Raw genomic sequence first — 14,898 nt, 5'->3', positions numbered from 1 at the left:
CAACTTTGATTTTAAATGCTTGATCGATATTGCTTATGTATATGACGCTCATAAACTATGCTCCAGTACAAGCTCATTTCTTGATTGTTTTTTTTATGTCGTTTAACTAATGGGACAGAGGAGACACAAAATTACAGGACAGAAGATTCAACCTTCATCTGATCAGGCCATACCGAACCGATGAATAAGCAGACGGGATCCTCTGTCCCAGAATCTTGCATCCCCCGTGTACCACACGCCATGGCCCACCCACCGCCCGCGGCTGCCGGCCCAATCTAAACTATATCTTGAGAGAAAGGTGAATCCAAAGGGATCACGGCTAACACGATTGCGGCCGAAATCTGCCAGCAGAGGAGCAGGAGCTGGAGTCGATGGCGGAGGAAAGCCAAGGTCCGACAGTGGCATGATTCCGATAATTATTGTGCCGGCCACAATCCCCTTTGGTTCACCTTCCCATAGTATAATTTGAGTCAGGTCGACACCGTCCGATAGCAAATTGCGATGAGTGTGACACCGGGACACGGGATTTTGAAACCGGGGATCTCGTTTGATGAATAAGATGATTTCCTTCGTCACTTGAATAATTTTAAATATTAATTTATATAAATGAATATAAATGACAGTTTTCTGTTAAATTTATTAATTGATCTTATAAGGCTTGTCCATTTGGGCCCAGCTGGTATGTGCTTGGCCCAATATTTTTGAACCTGCTAACTCAATTCACCGGCTTGAGCCAGCTCAAACCAAATCGTCTGTGTGCTGAGATACCCAATTAGAATTTTAAATTAATCGAACGTTTTTAAATAAATTTAGTATTTAGCTTGATGTTCATGAATATTCGTGAATAAGCTTAAACAACACGTTTAACTAAATAAAAATACTTAAATTTATATGTATTCAATTCATTAATGCTCATGAACGTTGTTTATGTGATAAAAGGTGATTCGTTTGTCCTCAGGTAAATCACAGATAACTACTAACCATTAGTGTAAATGATCAAGACATGAGGGAGGATGTGGTAACATCCCATATCTTAACCATCGTACTACCCCGAGGGGACCTCATGAATGTTGTTCACGAACAATATTTATGAACAATATTTATAAATAATATTCATGATCATATTCAATAACTAATCTCATAAATTCAATTCAAACTCACTAAATAAATATAAAAATATTTAAAATAAACAAATAAATTTATATAATCAAGTTCAATAATTAATCAAATAAGTTTAAAATTTAAAAATTTTATACAATTAAATAAGTTTGAATTGAATATTCAATAATATCTAAATGAAACAAACTTAAACTAAAACTAAGCTCATAAACAAAATCAAATTAAATTTGAATAATTATTTTAACAACTTAATTAATTTATTTATTTTAGACTTGGTAGAACTTGTTTACATATGTGATCTGGAAGACCGGTATCGATGAAGCCAATTTAGCCGGACTCAGTGGATGTTCGACCGGGTTTAATCGATTTGGGCCGCCCATGGAGGTCGGAGTTATCGATGACGAGCGGCAGTTGCCCTTCTCGAACTCATCGACCATAAAAGCGCCATAATCCCTTGCGAAAAGGATCAGATTGCTGAGCACCATGGCGGCGATCGCGAGCTCCCTCGTCTCCGTCAACGGGCCCTACCTCCAACGGAACTCCGGTAAGCTTCGTGCCTTGGTTCTCGGGGTCCTGGCGTCGATCCCCCATGTTAATTGTGCTGTACCCCTAATTTCTGTTGATTCTGTGTAAATCGCACGGTCTGCCGTCTCTCGTGTTTGTGTTTTTTTTGGGGCAATTCTTAAGATCTGATGCAGGATTATGGTTACATTTGTTCAGTTCTTTAGTCGAAAGAATTTTTTTCCCGCCGATTTCATGGCTCTATTGGTGTGCTCAGGATCGATTTTTTTTTATACTTTTTCGTTCCAGGAAATGCGTTGAAGATGTCGGAGAAATGTTTTGTCATTTGCCATCCTCTCGGTTTGTCTTCTGCTCCTCTTCGCCGAAAGAGTGCTGGAGTCGCAATTCCCAAACGTCGATGCATTCTCAGAGCTTCTTATAGGTGATTTAATTGCTAAAAAGTGCCTATTTTTTTTCCTGTTATCTGTTTGTTGATTTGCTAGAATTTAGGCGCTTGCGCAAGAACTTAATCTATTAAGGGAGAATTCTATCTGTATGTTATTGTATGCTCAACCCTCCCCTTTAACTGTTGATATACAAATTAGACACACCAATTGATTTAACATAACTATAGATCAGTAGCAGGATTCTGACTCAAGATCTGAGATTTTTTAGTGTTGGTTTAAATAAGTTGAGTTTAGTGTTTATTAACCAAACCAGGGCTTAGGTTCTGGTGTAAATTGAATAATGATTCACATAATTGTTGTATAGTTCTTTCCAAGGACTTGCAATAATATTGTAGTAAATTAGACATTTATGAACTGGCAACCATTACGGGCTCTTAGGCATGGATATTCACTTAAGAAGCCTGGTTGTTTAATCTTTTTAGATGATGCCAAATTTGACACCACTATATAAGTCTAGTGGATTCCCATTAGTGATACAACTGGACTCAAATTTGAGGCCTGTCACAAAATCCAGAAAGGAGAACTGCTTTATCAATTTTATGCACCAAGGTTTATAATTATAAACTGTGAAGAGATTCAACTTTCTTCCTGTCTAAATAAGCAGCAATTTGTTGTGCTTTGTGCAATCAAAATAGAGAGGGGGGGAGGTCAAGCACTGCGAGCTCATTCATTGGTGGCTTTTTGCTGGGAGGAATGATGGTTGGGACACTTGCTTGTGTCTATGCGCCTCAGGTACAAAGTGATCTTTTCTTTGTTAGCTATCATCTCCATTTTGATATGTTCCATGTGTGGATGACTCAACTTCAGCATAATATGCAAATTCTGTATCATATACCGCTAATAATGGTAAAACTTCACCTTTTGCATCATTTTCCAGTTGTAACTGAACCAGATCCGCAGTCTTTATAAATTAAGCTGTAGAGGTAAAGGGGAGAAACTATAACATTTGCTGTTATCTGACTTCAAGAGTACATGAAATCTGTTGTGTTAGGGCATGTGCATGCGTGTGGCGTTTCTATGTGCATTTTGATCTTAAATCAGTTCTTTTAAAAATGTTCTATAATGATAGTAAATGATTTGTAAACTTTCATTTCCAGATTATGCAAATGACATTCACAAAGTTCAGCCGTGATCATGTCATTTTTCTATTCCTCCTGATAAATGATTATTATTCCAGATCAGCAAAGCACTGGCTGGCACAGACAAAAAAGAACTTATGAGGAAGTTGCCAAAGTTCATCTATGACGAGGAGAAAGCTTTGGAGGTACGTGTTATTGTAACAGTATTAACATCTGTGGCAGAAGGACCTTGCTACAACCAAACATATATATACATGTTGAAGTGGACACCGAAACAGAACTAACGATTAGGTTTTCTGGACACATCTCTTTCCTCTTAGTTGACTCACTGATCAACTCTTGTTAATAAATAGAATGACATAATTCCTCTAGTGGTAGAAAAATAAGTAATGAATCATATGAACTTTGGGAAATTGAAGAACAACTGAAAATGAAAATTGTTTGAAATCAATATGTCTCATGTTGGAAGATCAACCAATAGATTGTAATATTTGTAACAAGCTTCCTTGATAGTTATTCTGGATTTGACACAATTAAACAATTATTCATCAATCATAGTCCCTGAACATAAAGGAATACCAGTCTGTAAAGAAGATTACAGATTTGCAACAACAGTTACACGAAATGGAGTTTCCACTGGCCATTATTTGCGGAGCTTACATAAGGCCAGGATATGATCCTTGTAGCTAATATAGTTTGGTCATACATATTACCACTAATGATAGATGTGATTATTACTTGGAGCACAATCGCAGAATTAATCACATAGCCAACTTCAAATAGGTGTTATTCCTTGATGTGGCTGAAAACAAGGTTTTAAATTCAAACTTATCATTCATCCCTGACTGCAATATGGAGCACTTTGAACTCAGTTCTGCAAGTTGTGAGAACCTTATTCAGTTCCGGGCTAGCATTTTCCACAGCCATAAGTGTCATCTGCAATTGTGGTGAGCATCTGCAGTTTTGGCTGCAAGCAGAAGTGGGTTGGTAAATTCATGGGGTAGGCTGATGGATAGTTGCTGTTGGGTCTTCCCAAAACCATGATTGTCGGCTAGGGCAGATTCAATGAGGTAAATTGTGAGCCTCTCTTTTTCTCCCTCTTCAGCTTCTGCTGCTCCTTGACTCCACTCCCCTACTCATCGATGCTACTAATTCCATCTGTTGACCAGCACCGCATCAATACTATTTTATCCTTGCTGGAGACTCTACTTTGGCTCAAACGAAATTGTAAACTTTGGTAAAAGGGGTGAATATGGATTCATCACATCTGTTCTACATTGAATGATTGACTTAACTAGTCATTGGACACATAATCAGGAGTTTTCTAAAGGTGATGGGACTTCAATCTCAGGGTTAAATGAGTAGTCACAGATTCGAGTTATGAAAATAGCATGGGTAAGGCTGTGTAATAGACCCTTCCTTGGGACCATATATTAGTGGAAATTTTGTGCACTAAGTTGCCCTTTTTTATATCTTAATAAAGGGCAGAGGCATCTCCAAGCTAATCTTGTGTCTTTTTGGTTGCTCCAGACAATTGAATTCTAGTTCTATACTGAATTAGCAAGTTCATATCGCTCACAGTTTCGCTAACTTGACAAAGAATCTATACTTTCGTGCCTTTACTTTATGTTTAGCCCAGATTTGGTACCTGATTTGAGCTGCACTTATGCTCACGATAGCGAATTGGTGATTACAGAAAACCAGGAAGGTGCTGACACAAAAGATTGATGAACTTAACCTGGCTATCGATGAGGTTTCTTCTCAAATCCATGCAAATGACAAGCCAAATGGAGTGGCTGTGTCTCCTGATGAGATTGAAGCTGCTATATGAATATCAACTATGTCCAGCAGTTGTGTTCGCTAAGCTAGTTCTCCTTTTACCGTCTGCTTCTTTTCAAGTTGCAACTTGTCGATCGGTTGGAACTCGTCAATGAATAATATGGTTCTTGATTCACTAAAATATGTAAACCCTAGCCGCTTGGTTGGGTTGCATGGATTGTTAGACTTTATGATTGCATCACAGTGAAATTTAGTTGTAAGTGTTTATTAGAATTTCTGCCTTTTTAATCACCGATGAAGAATATGTTTCTTTGTTGCAAAGATTATGCTTTAATGGGACATTTGGTACATAAAAATTAGCTGGAATATTTTTTTTATTTGACGATAAAAATAAATTAAACATTTTAATTCTCATGGAATTGCTGTTTATTATTATATATATTTTTTATTTGAAGGAATATGTATATTTATTTATTTATTTATTTATTATTCTATATTTTGTTTAATTCTCCAAGCAATATGTATGTTGAACTTAAAACTTATATTTTATGAATAAACCAGGTCAGCCAGGTAAATTATGTCTGGATGATCTAGTACGTAAATATTTAACTTTTAAAAATTAATTTTGAAAGATAATAATTCAATGAATCCATTTATTTATCTGATGGACGATATTGGACTCCCCATAGTGTAAAATCGGACTGGTCATCCCAAGCTCGAGGTTATTAATCATTTTTTTTTCTTTTATCTGAACTTAAAATTGGCTATGACTTATGAATATATATATAACTTATATTTTAAATTTATCTGAACAAGTTGAAGAGGTTTTCAACTCCGAAACAATTATTTTCTTCCATATCAAATTCATCCAACACGAGTGAATAGACAATAGGCTCCAAACATGTCCAATAAGATGAAAATAAAATTAGGATCGTATCAAGTTTAATGATATAGTAGCATTGGCTTTGAATGCATCCCTCAACTTCAAATCAAACAAAAATGATAAAATGGTGTCTTCGTATCAACTTTCGGGTTCACGATTGGATTCAAATGTTTGTGATATCTCCTAAAAAGAATCTTTGGTTATCGTTTGATTTTCCGCTACAGCTCTCCGTGATCCATCGCGGAGGAACCACTGCAACCAACACAACAAAACATCAGCTTAGTATATAAACTGTACAAGTCAATCATGAAGCACAAGGACGTACAGATATATTGTTATGAGTGCAAACCGGGAATTGTGAAGATTCTTATCGATGAAAGTTCTAGAGGATTGGTATAATGCAACTAGATTGAAAGAACCATACTTGTCTCATGAACAATTTCAAATGTATCATCAAAATTTTACGACCGCTAAGATGCTACTAAATTGGAGAAAAAAGTTGCAACAATTTGATCACTCCATGTTTGTATACATACACCCACCATTTTAGGGGGCCATAATTATTTATCAAAAGTTCTAGGAGCATTGGGAAAATGTTACTAAATTGAAAGTTCTTTCAGCAAAACTTTCAATAACTTGACTTATACATGAACCAACTATTTTAAGAACCTTGTCTCTTGACCAAGGTTTCAAATGCCGCGTCTAAAAGTTTTAGGACCGGTAAAATGCTACTAGATTGAAAGCATCCCACTGCTAATCAAATTAGTATATCTCTTGACCAAGGTTTCAAATGCCGCATCTAAAAGTTTTAGGACCAGTAAAATGCTACTAGATCGAAAGCATCACACTGCTAATCAAATTAGTATATCTCTTGACCAAGGTTTCAAATGTCGCATCTAGAAGTTTTAGGACTGGCAAAATGCTACCAGATCGAAAGCATCACACTGCTAATCAAATTAGTATCTCTCTTGACCAAGGCTTCAAATGCCGTGTCTCAATGTTTTAGGACCAGTAAAATGCTACTAGATCGAAAGCATCACACTGCTAATCAAATATTAGCATTGCGTTTGATCACTCCACATCAAATGCATAAATGAATCCCACAATAAAGACCGTACTTGTCTCATGGGCTAGACCCAGAAGAGACCGAGGCCTTGGAAATTATTAAAGATGCGCTCAAAGACCACAAGCTATGGCACAGATAAAAGAATGTTCTGAATTAGTAGGATCATGCACCCGAAATGTGATCTACGAGTTCTAATGGCAGAAATAGCCAACAGGAGATCACCACAGGGATGCTAATTACCTGGAGTAGCTGCAGTGCTTACTGAGATCTTGACAAAGGGCTTTGCTTACACCGCCGGCTTGCGTGAATCCTTTCTTTATCCACTCCGCAAGCTGCGAAAAGAAGATGTTCTTGAGTCAGTGTTGTTGCAGCACTACCAAGAGCAAAATAATCGATATGTCTTGTATTGGCTGTACTTTTGGTTGGGTTAACTTTGTGTTGGAAACAGATCGACAAATAAACATTGGAAAAACAAAATTATCAAGGATGCAAAATGAAACCTCAGCTCACCTCATCCTCTGTGTCCTCCAGCAACCTGAAATGCAACAAAACATCAGGTCACTCGATCAAACAGGGTCTCCCTATGGCACGATGTCAATAGGAACTGACAGTTCTGATGAGTTAAATTTTGTAGATTAGCTAATCCATCATCTAAGATATAGAAAGCTTAACATTATCGACACCATGATGAGGTACTAAAAAGAGGAGTACAAGGTCCACATTACCGAAAACAATGTTAAGAAATTGAGATTCTCATAAATAGGGTTGAAAGCGAACTAATATTAGGGAACAAATTCAATACTCACCTAAATAAGAGTTCGTACATGTTCGTTTCAAATAAAAAAATATATAAATGAATGCTCAAAGACTAGTATGCTCAACTCATTGATATTCATAAACAAAGCTCATTGTGATCTTGTTTCTTTAGTTTTTAATTCAAAGATACAAAAGGATATAAAACATGTGTATATTTTGCAACCTTATAAATTCCAAGTTTCAAATTATCTGTAGTAGGTTAAAAATGAGTAATAATATCAGATTTATTTATTGGATCAATAATTTAACTAAATAGTTAGGACAGACACATCATTAGCGAGCTCATATAAGTAAAAGCTGATTTTTAATAAACAAATTCAGACAAGCTTGACAAGATAAACAAACAAAAAAAGATTGAATACCCTCAAGCAAAAAGCATGGAAGATAAACGACAATACGCGGGACAATAATACATAATCTACCTTCCACAAAACGAGGATAACTGTTTCGAGTATGCTAGTGCTGCTTGCTTATCTGCCTCCAGTAAACAAAAAGAGAAGAATAAAATAGAATCAGAATACTTTGATAGATAACAGTTAATTTTCTCCCCACATAAATAAACAATCAAAGTGATTAGCATGAGGGAGTAATGTCCTCTAAACTGGGTCTACATTTAAGAGCAACAGTCTTAACCGGCCATTAACTGATGTATCATAACTGCCAAAAACAAATGCCCAAGACCAGAACAAAAGCAATCATCCATCTCGGTCTCTTTAAGAGGATAGATAGAATACAAGAACAAGAAACTGTCTGCAATAGCAGAAATATAATATCATGAGGATTCTTTCTTTCTTTTAGTGGCCAGAAAGAAGGAGCTATATTACCTAGAATTTAGAAATAAGGAAATGGAAATATAATTCATCTTATAGGAGTGAAAGAAAGATTATTGCAATAGTATTATTCACAAATTACATGTGATAAAACACATCATACTTCCTTTACCAAATAATGAAAAAAAATAAAACAAGCCTTTTTCTATTGCTCAGTTCTTTCAATTGCACATAAGAATTAAATTTTAAAATTGATTGCATAAGTGATTTGCAACTTTGTGAAACACAAAAGACGAATAGTTTAGCTACTCACCACCTTCAATCCTGTCCCAACTTCTTACTTTTACCCACATTTGTTCGCCTGAATCTGACTGCAAACATTAAATAGAAGTCATTAGCAGGAAACATAGTTACACATTTTCCATTTCTCTGTTTCTAAGGCAGAAGTGAAAATTGTGCAGACTGACTAATGGAACTCAATTCTCTCGAAGAGAAAACCTACCTCCTCAAGAGTAAAATCCTGCATTTTTTCACAGAGACCATCAAGGAGTTCAACCACCCTTAACTCACTAACCCTGTTTGAAGTGAATATCAAATACGTTAATCAGATAAAAATAATCACAAAGAACCCAATAGTTTCTGTGTGATTCATTGGCTCCATATAGAAATCCTTCCATTGTAAGGTAAATATAATAGAATTTATAAAAAAAAAGCAAGTTGATTTTTGGTGCTTATCAGGAAAAATTAAGCTTAAGAATTGAGTTGTCAATATATGAAGACACATCTGCTGCAGACTGATAATGAATACTATAATGTATGCAGTACATTGATACCTGTAATCAATTACTTTTCCTTCACGCTGTCCTCTTGAGTCCAATCGATGGCGCATATCTAGATGATTTCTTGGTTTCTCCTGCAGCAAAAATCAATTACAAAATCATCACAAAATCATCAGCATCTGCATGTGTGTCCACACTTAAGTTCACATAAGACCATGAACAAGATAGCAAAAATTGAATCAAATAACATAATCCAAATTAGGTTTATTTTGAACATGTTTTTATCTGTGCAACCTTAAAAATAAGAATCGTGGGGAGGGCAGGAAAATAAGATGGAATTTTCAACTGACAAATGGCCTCATCAGTTGATCTTGAAATATTCTCCTAATTTACATTGTACAAGGTATTCAACGGTAGCGTTTTAACTTGAAGTGACTGTTTATGGATCCTATTACTAGGAAACCTTCCTTCAGGCACTCAAAAATCTACAATTGTACTGTAGGATTCCGTAAATAAACTATTTGACACCAGAATGTAAAATATTATGTTGTTTTATGGTTGCCAAACTCAGCTAAAATTCCCCATAGTGCTTTTAGGTAATGAAAATTACAGCAATTGAATTCAAGTCATGATAACTGTGACTAGTGGAGACACACATGTAAATGCCTATTGATACTCGATGCTGATAGACATGATAACGAACTTCCTTGTATAAATACCTGTCTCATGCAATGTTTGCAACAAGCAAGAATGCATATATTTGTTCACAATACCAATAAATTAAGCAATGCAAAATAACTATAGAAACCTCCATCAATCACTACATTTGCTTGCATCTTTATTAACATCTGATGAATGTAATTGAGTTAGAAATGAGCTTTGGGCAAAGGTGTCTTCAATTTGAATCACAAAAGACAAAATTGAGATCGTTCTAAAAAAAGATGGACACACAGTATGTGGAACATGAAAATAGAACATAATACATGATGTGAGAGTCCAAACCAATATGTTAATAGTGAATGGAGCAACAATTAACTAGAAAAGTAGATAGTGTGATACTTACATTAGAAAGTACAACCTCTATTTCAGCCTGCAAAAATTTACAATGTATCTCATGTAAGAAAGGCAGAAATCAAGGATAAGATACTGGCTATTGATGTTTGCACAACTTAGCAAGTAATTTGATAATTCTGTTCACTAGGTGATAATCAGTGACAGATATGGCAATTATAATATAAACATTACTAATTACAAATTTCAAATCTTCAAAAGGAATCACAAAGAATAACCTTGCCATCAATAGTAAGGTTAGTCCATCACCTCACAACCAAGAGTGGAAGTGAAGAAAGTGTCTCTATTTATATGGTCGGCCCTCTTCCAAAATGGGGAAAAAAAACTAAAATGCCCTCTTCTACAACATCCACCTCCAACATCAAATTGCAACATCACACGTTCACGAGCATCATCACCCACAAGCTCAGTCTTGTTTTGCAACCAGGTGTTGGAAATGGGTAAAGGCATAATGGTCGTATTTGAGAAGATAGTATCTTTCTTCCCAGATTGTTGTAATCAATCATCATTATCATCATCATTGAGCCATGTGCCCCAACTATCTAGGGTTGGCTACATGAATCTTAAAAATTCTATACAAGATCATATTACTAGCAATAACTATGACTTCATTGAGCTTTCTGAGGACCATATTACTAGAAATATCCAAATTGGAGTAACCAGAAGCAATATCTATCCTTCTCAACAGAAACGGGTGCTTGAGGCTCGATCCTCAGAATTATTAGCAGCTACTTCATTCTTGCACTTCAATATAAATTTCGAAACCTCACCGTCTTGGAAACTCATGGCAAATGTTTTCAAGACTAAAATTCGAAGTAAATACGAGAAATAGACAACGACATCATCGTCCAGCTACAAATACTCGTAAATAACTTCGGGATCCACGGAATCCACGATAAAAATTACAAATATAGCAACACGAAAGGGAGGCGAAAGGTACCGCGACAACGTTGCACGCGGCGCATCTGTCATCTATTGAAGCGACGGAAACAAAAATCGCTAGAAACGCAACGAGCTGCAATGCGGATCCGGCGATCGCCGCCGCCGTGATCTTCCTCGTCGCCTTCATCTTCGCCGCTACGCTGCGATCGACAATTGGCAAATGGGGATTCACTGACGAAAGCCCTCGTTAATTACCTCGCTAATCGGGTCGGAACATCGTGGCCCAATTAAGACCCACTAAGTCTAGTTATAGTCCACTATTTTCCATGGTTATTATATATATATTTTTTAATTTCTGCAAAATTTTCCCCCTACTTTTATGAATTATTAAATATTTTTCAATGAATTGATTATTCAAATGTATAAAAAAATTAAAATATTTATTTCGGTTTACAAATATGAGACAGTATTTTTTTCCATTTAATTTTAACAAACAACTTTATATATATAATCAAAAATCAAAAGAGTGCTCTTAAAAGTTTTGACACCCCTCTTTTTAAAAATTATTAAAATAATATTTCATTTATAATTTGCTACTTAAAATATTTCATTAATAACTTTAGTTAAAGTTGCTACATTAAGGTGGTGTAACTTTGATCCAATTGTTACTATGACGTGGTACAATTTTAATGACAGATGGCTCGGGTTAGGGTAATGGTATAATGGTAAGATGTCTTTTTAGTTTTTTTTAGATATTTAAGGATTGAATCCAGTTTTGATGAATTAACGAATGAATTTCTCTTAACGTATGATTAATCAAAGAATGATAGATAATGGATCATCCGTTATAAGTACTTTCTGATTTATCTGATGATCCGATAAGAAACTTTTGTGTTGCCAGACTAATTTTTCCTAAGATTAATCGACATAATTTGGATACTGATATCAATTTTTTTTTTAATGAAAGATGCTTTAAGGTGGTACAGTTCATCAAAACTTCTCTGAGGTAGTGTAACTTTTACGAAAATTATTTAAAAGTGGAGTTAAAAGGATATTTCGAGTGTCCCAAAAATATCATTAGGCCAGTAAATGAGCTAAATTTGATAGTATTCAATTTTTTTTATATGATAATCGATCCAAGTTAATTCGAGCTTAAATGAATCAAATTATTAATATAGTTGTTTTTGATTTTTTTTTTTATAAGTTTGAGATTGATTTAACTTAATTTATTTAGATGTTTTCAAATTCTCAATTTAAAATTATGCGATTATTTGAAACTTTTACATTTTAAAATTTATTTAATTAACTATTGAGTTTCATAATACAAGTTTATTTATCAATATAGATAAGAGTTTGCTGTTGGGTAATAGTGTAGTGTCTTCTCAGTTTCTTAAACATCAAAAAATAAGCCTCACTCTCGATGATTAATAAAAAAAAATTTCTTAATTAACGATTAACCTAAGAACATTGGGTTAATGGGTCGTCTGTTATAAACGCTTTCCAATTTATCCTAGTGATCGATGGAAAACTTTTATAAGATCAAACAAAAAGAGACGGGTAGGTTAAATGAATATAAATAAACTTTTTAAGCTAAATCAAACTTCTCAAAATGTGTAGTTGATTTATAGCTAAGCTTAATGTAATGGTTGGTTTGAACTTGATTTGGGTTTGATTTATTTAGTTGTTATCGAACTATTGAGCTTAATAATACAATCTTATTTATTAATGTTGATATGAGTTTGTCCTCAAGGCAATGATAAACGATACGACAAGATGTCTTCTCAATTTTTTAGATATTTAAGGATCACGTCTTACATTAGATGAATTAATAGATTTTTTTTTAATCGACGGTTGACCTAAGAATTAGGGATGACAATGGGACAGATTCAGATCGGGTTTGGCCAATCCCAGAACCTGCCCCGCCAGAAAAAATGAACCAAAACTTGGACTCGGCCCGCTTACTTTTTCAACCTGCCAAACCCCGAACCCGCTCAAAACTCGAAGGGTTCGGGGCGGGTTGGACCCACCAACCCGCTATATATATATATATATATATATATATTTTGGGGGCGAGTTCATTGAAATTTGTAACCCGTCCAGAACCTACTTCTAAACTCGATCAACGGTTTTAAACTCATTCCGTAACCAGTTTGACTTGGTTTACACCCACCCCGAATGGGACGGATTTAATACAGGACCGAGTTTAAACCCAACTTATTATTATCCCTACTAAGAACACTGGGGCGATTGATCATTTATTGCAAACACTTCCCAATTTATCTTGATAGTCAATAGAAAACTTTTTTAGGATAGGACCGATCACCTTTAGGATTAGTTGATATAAGCTAGATATCTAGTATAAATTAAGTTTATTGATGAATATGATTGATAAATTTTATTCTTGAATATTATTTAGAAATAGTTTACAATCTATTTATATTCATTTAGTTTAACTAGTTATTCAAATGTATCTATTTAATTGATCTAGTAGATTAAATGAATATAAATAGATTCTCAAAATGTTTGGTCGGTAGCTTGAATGAATATTAATAAATTCTCAAAATGTTTGGTTTGTTTATAGCTAATTGTAATTTAATGGTAAAACATTAACTCTCAAATTGGAAAATTTAAGTATTATTATAGTATCAGTTAATTTTGTGGGCCGGAGATAGTAGACTTAAACCGCTGATATCTGTCGTAAGATAAACGACTATCTCTCAGGCCTCCTCGAATGATTCTATCATAGAGGTCAATGATAGATAATAACTCCTCCAAATACAAGTAGTAAGAGAATTAGAATTTAAATTTAAAATGGAATAAATATTTTAAAGGTTGAGAAGGTGCTTGGTATACATTCAGCAATGAAAATGGTAATCGATTTTAATTGAGGGGTTAATGGAAATGTGAAGAATGTTGGATTGATGGTACTTGGTATAGATACTGAAATTTATATTATTTTCATTCCTGTTGCTTGGTTTGCCTTAAATTATGGAATGAGAATAAGTAAAAAATTTCCATTTTACCCATATATGTAAAATACAAAATAATCACATAAATTCATGGACAGAACAGTTTTATGAAAAAACAAAATATGATGAGTATTTTTCCAATGTACAAAGGACATAATAGAACACAATAATATCTTCAAAATAAACCATCATCATATATTAAACAATTTTATCAATAGTTTTGCATAATCAAAACATTTACCAAGGTAATCAAAATAATGAAAATTATTTCATATACTTATGTTGTGCAGTTGTAAAATTACTTGAATATATAGATTGAAATGACGAACTGTCTCACCAGGGGCGGTCCTGAGAAAAACTAGGTCGAGGGCAAAACTATAGATTTGGCCATTTGGGCACTCCCTCTTACATGAACTTAAAAACTCGAGAGAGGGCAGCATGGTGAGGGATGATGTCGTCGTGCCGTCACACCATCGTGCTGTTGCACCGTCGTGCCGTCGTAGGGAACTTCGGAGTACGGCAACGATGACGACGAGGGGGGGGGGGGGGGGCAACTAGAGGGAGGTCGCAGCAAGAGGGAGGGTGACTGGGCGAAAGAGTGGTGGCAAAAGGTGGCAAAAAGGCAATATCACTCGCCCCCAGCGCCCTCTGCCCAAGGCCTTCACGAGGGAGGTAAATCACGGTAGCTAGAAAAGTTAGTGCGCAGTGAAAAGAGGT

General features: G+C 35.1%; 2 protein-coding genes across 2 annotated transcripts; one reads left to right on the top strand and one right to left on the bottom strand.

The window, feature by feature from the left end:
• The first annotated feature begins 1,497 nt into the window (after nucleotides 1-1,497).
• LOC122047622 lies at nucleotides 1,498-5,218 on the top strand. The gene is made up of 5 exons (XM_042609013.1): nucleotides 1,498-1,663; nucleotides 1,930-2,062; nucleotides 2,723-2,819; nucleotides 3,265-3,351; nucleotides 4,863-5,218. Exons 1-5 carry the CDS (start codon nucleotides 1,603-1,605, stop codon nucleotides 4,995-4,997), a joined length of 513 nt encoding a protein of 170 aa, XP_042464947.1. The 5' UTR covers nucleotides 1,498-1,602; the 3' UTR covers nucleotides 4,998-5,218.
• A 629-nt stretch (nucleotides 5,219-5,847) lies between these two features.
• Nucleotides 5,848-11,464, bottom strand: LOC122047621 (protein canopy-1-like). The gene is made up of 9 exons (XM_042609012.1): nucleotides 11,271-11,464; nucleotides 10,323-10,349; nucleotides 9,314-9,393; nucleotides 8,983-9,055; nucleotides 8,794-8,851; nucleotides 8,133-8,184; nucleotides 7,405-7,429; nucleotides 7,135-7,226; nucleotides 5,848-6,080 (listed from the first exon to the last, which is right to left on the bottom strand). Exons 1-9 carry the CDS (start codon nucleotides 11,397-11,399, stop codon nucleotides 6,047-6,049), a joined length of 570 nt encoding a protein of 189 aa, XP_042464946.1. The 5' UTR covers nucleotides 11,400-11,464; the 3' UTR covers nucleotides 5,848-6,046.
• Between the last annotated feature and the right edge of the window lie 3,434 nt (nucleotides 11,465-14,898).

Source organism: Zingiber officinale, chromosome 2B (assembly GCF_018446385.1).
Source record: "Zingiber officinale cultivar Zhangliang chromosome 2B, Zo_v1.1, whole genome shotgun sequence".
In the NCBI taxonomy this organism is placed as follows: Eukaryota; Viridiplantae; Streptophyta; class Magnoliopsida; order Zingiberales; family Zingiberaceae; genus Zingiber; species Zingiber officinale.
Note: the sequence above shows the minus strand (reverse complement) of the source record. Positions and strands in the feature narration are given on the sequence as shown.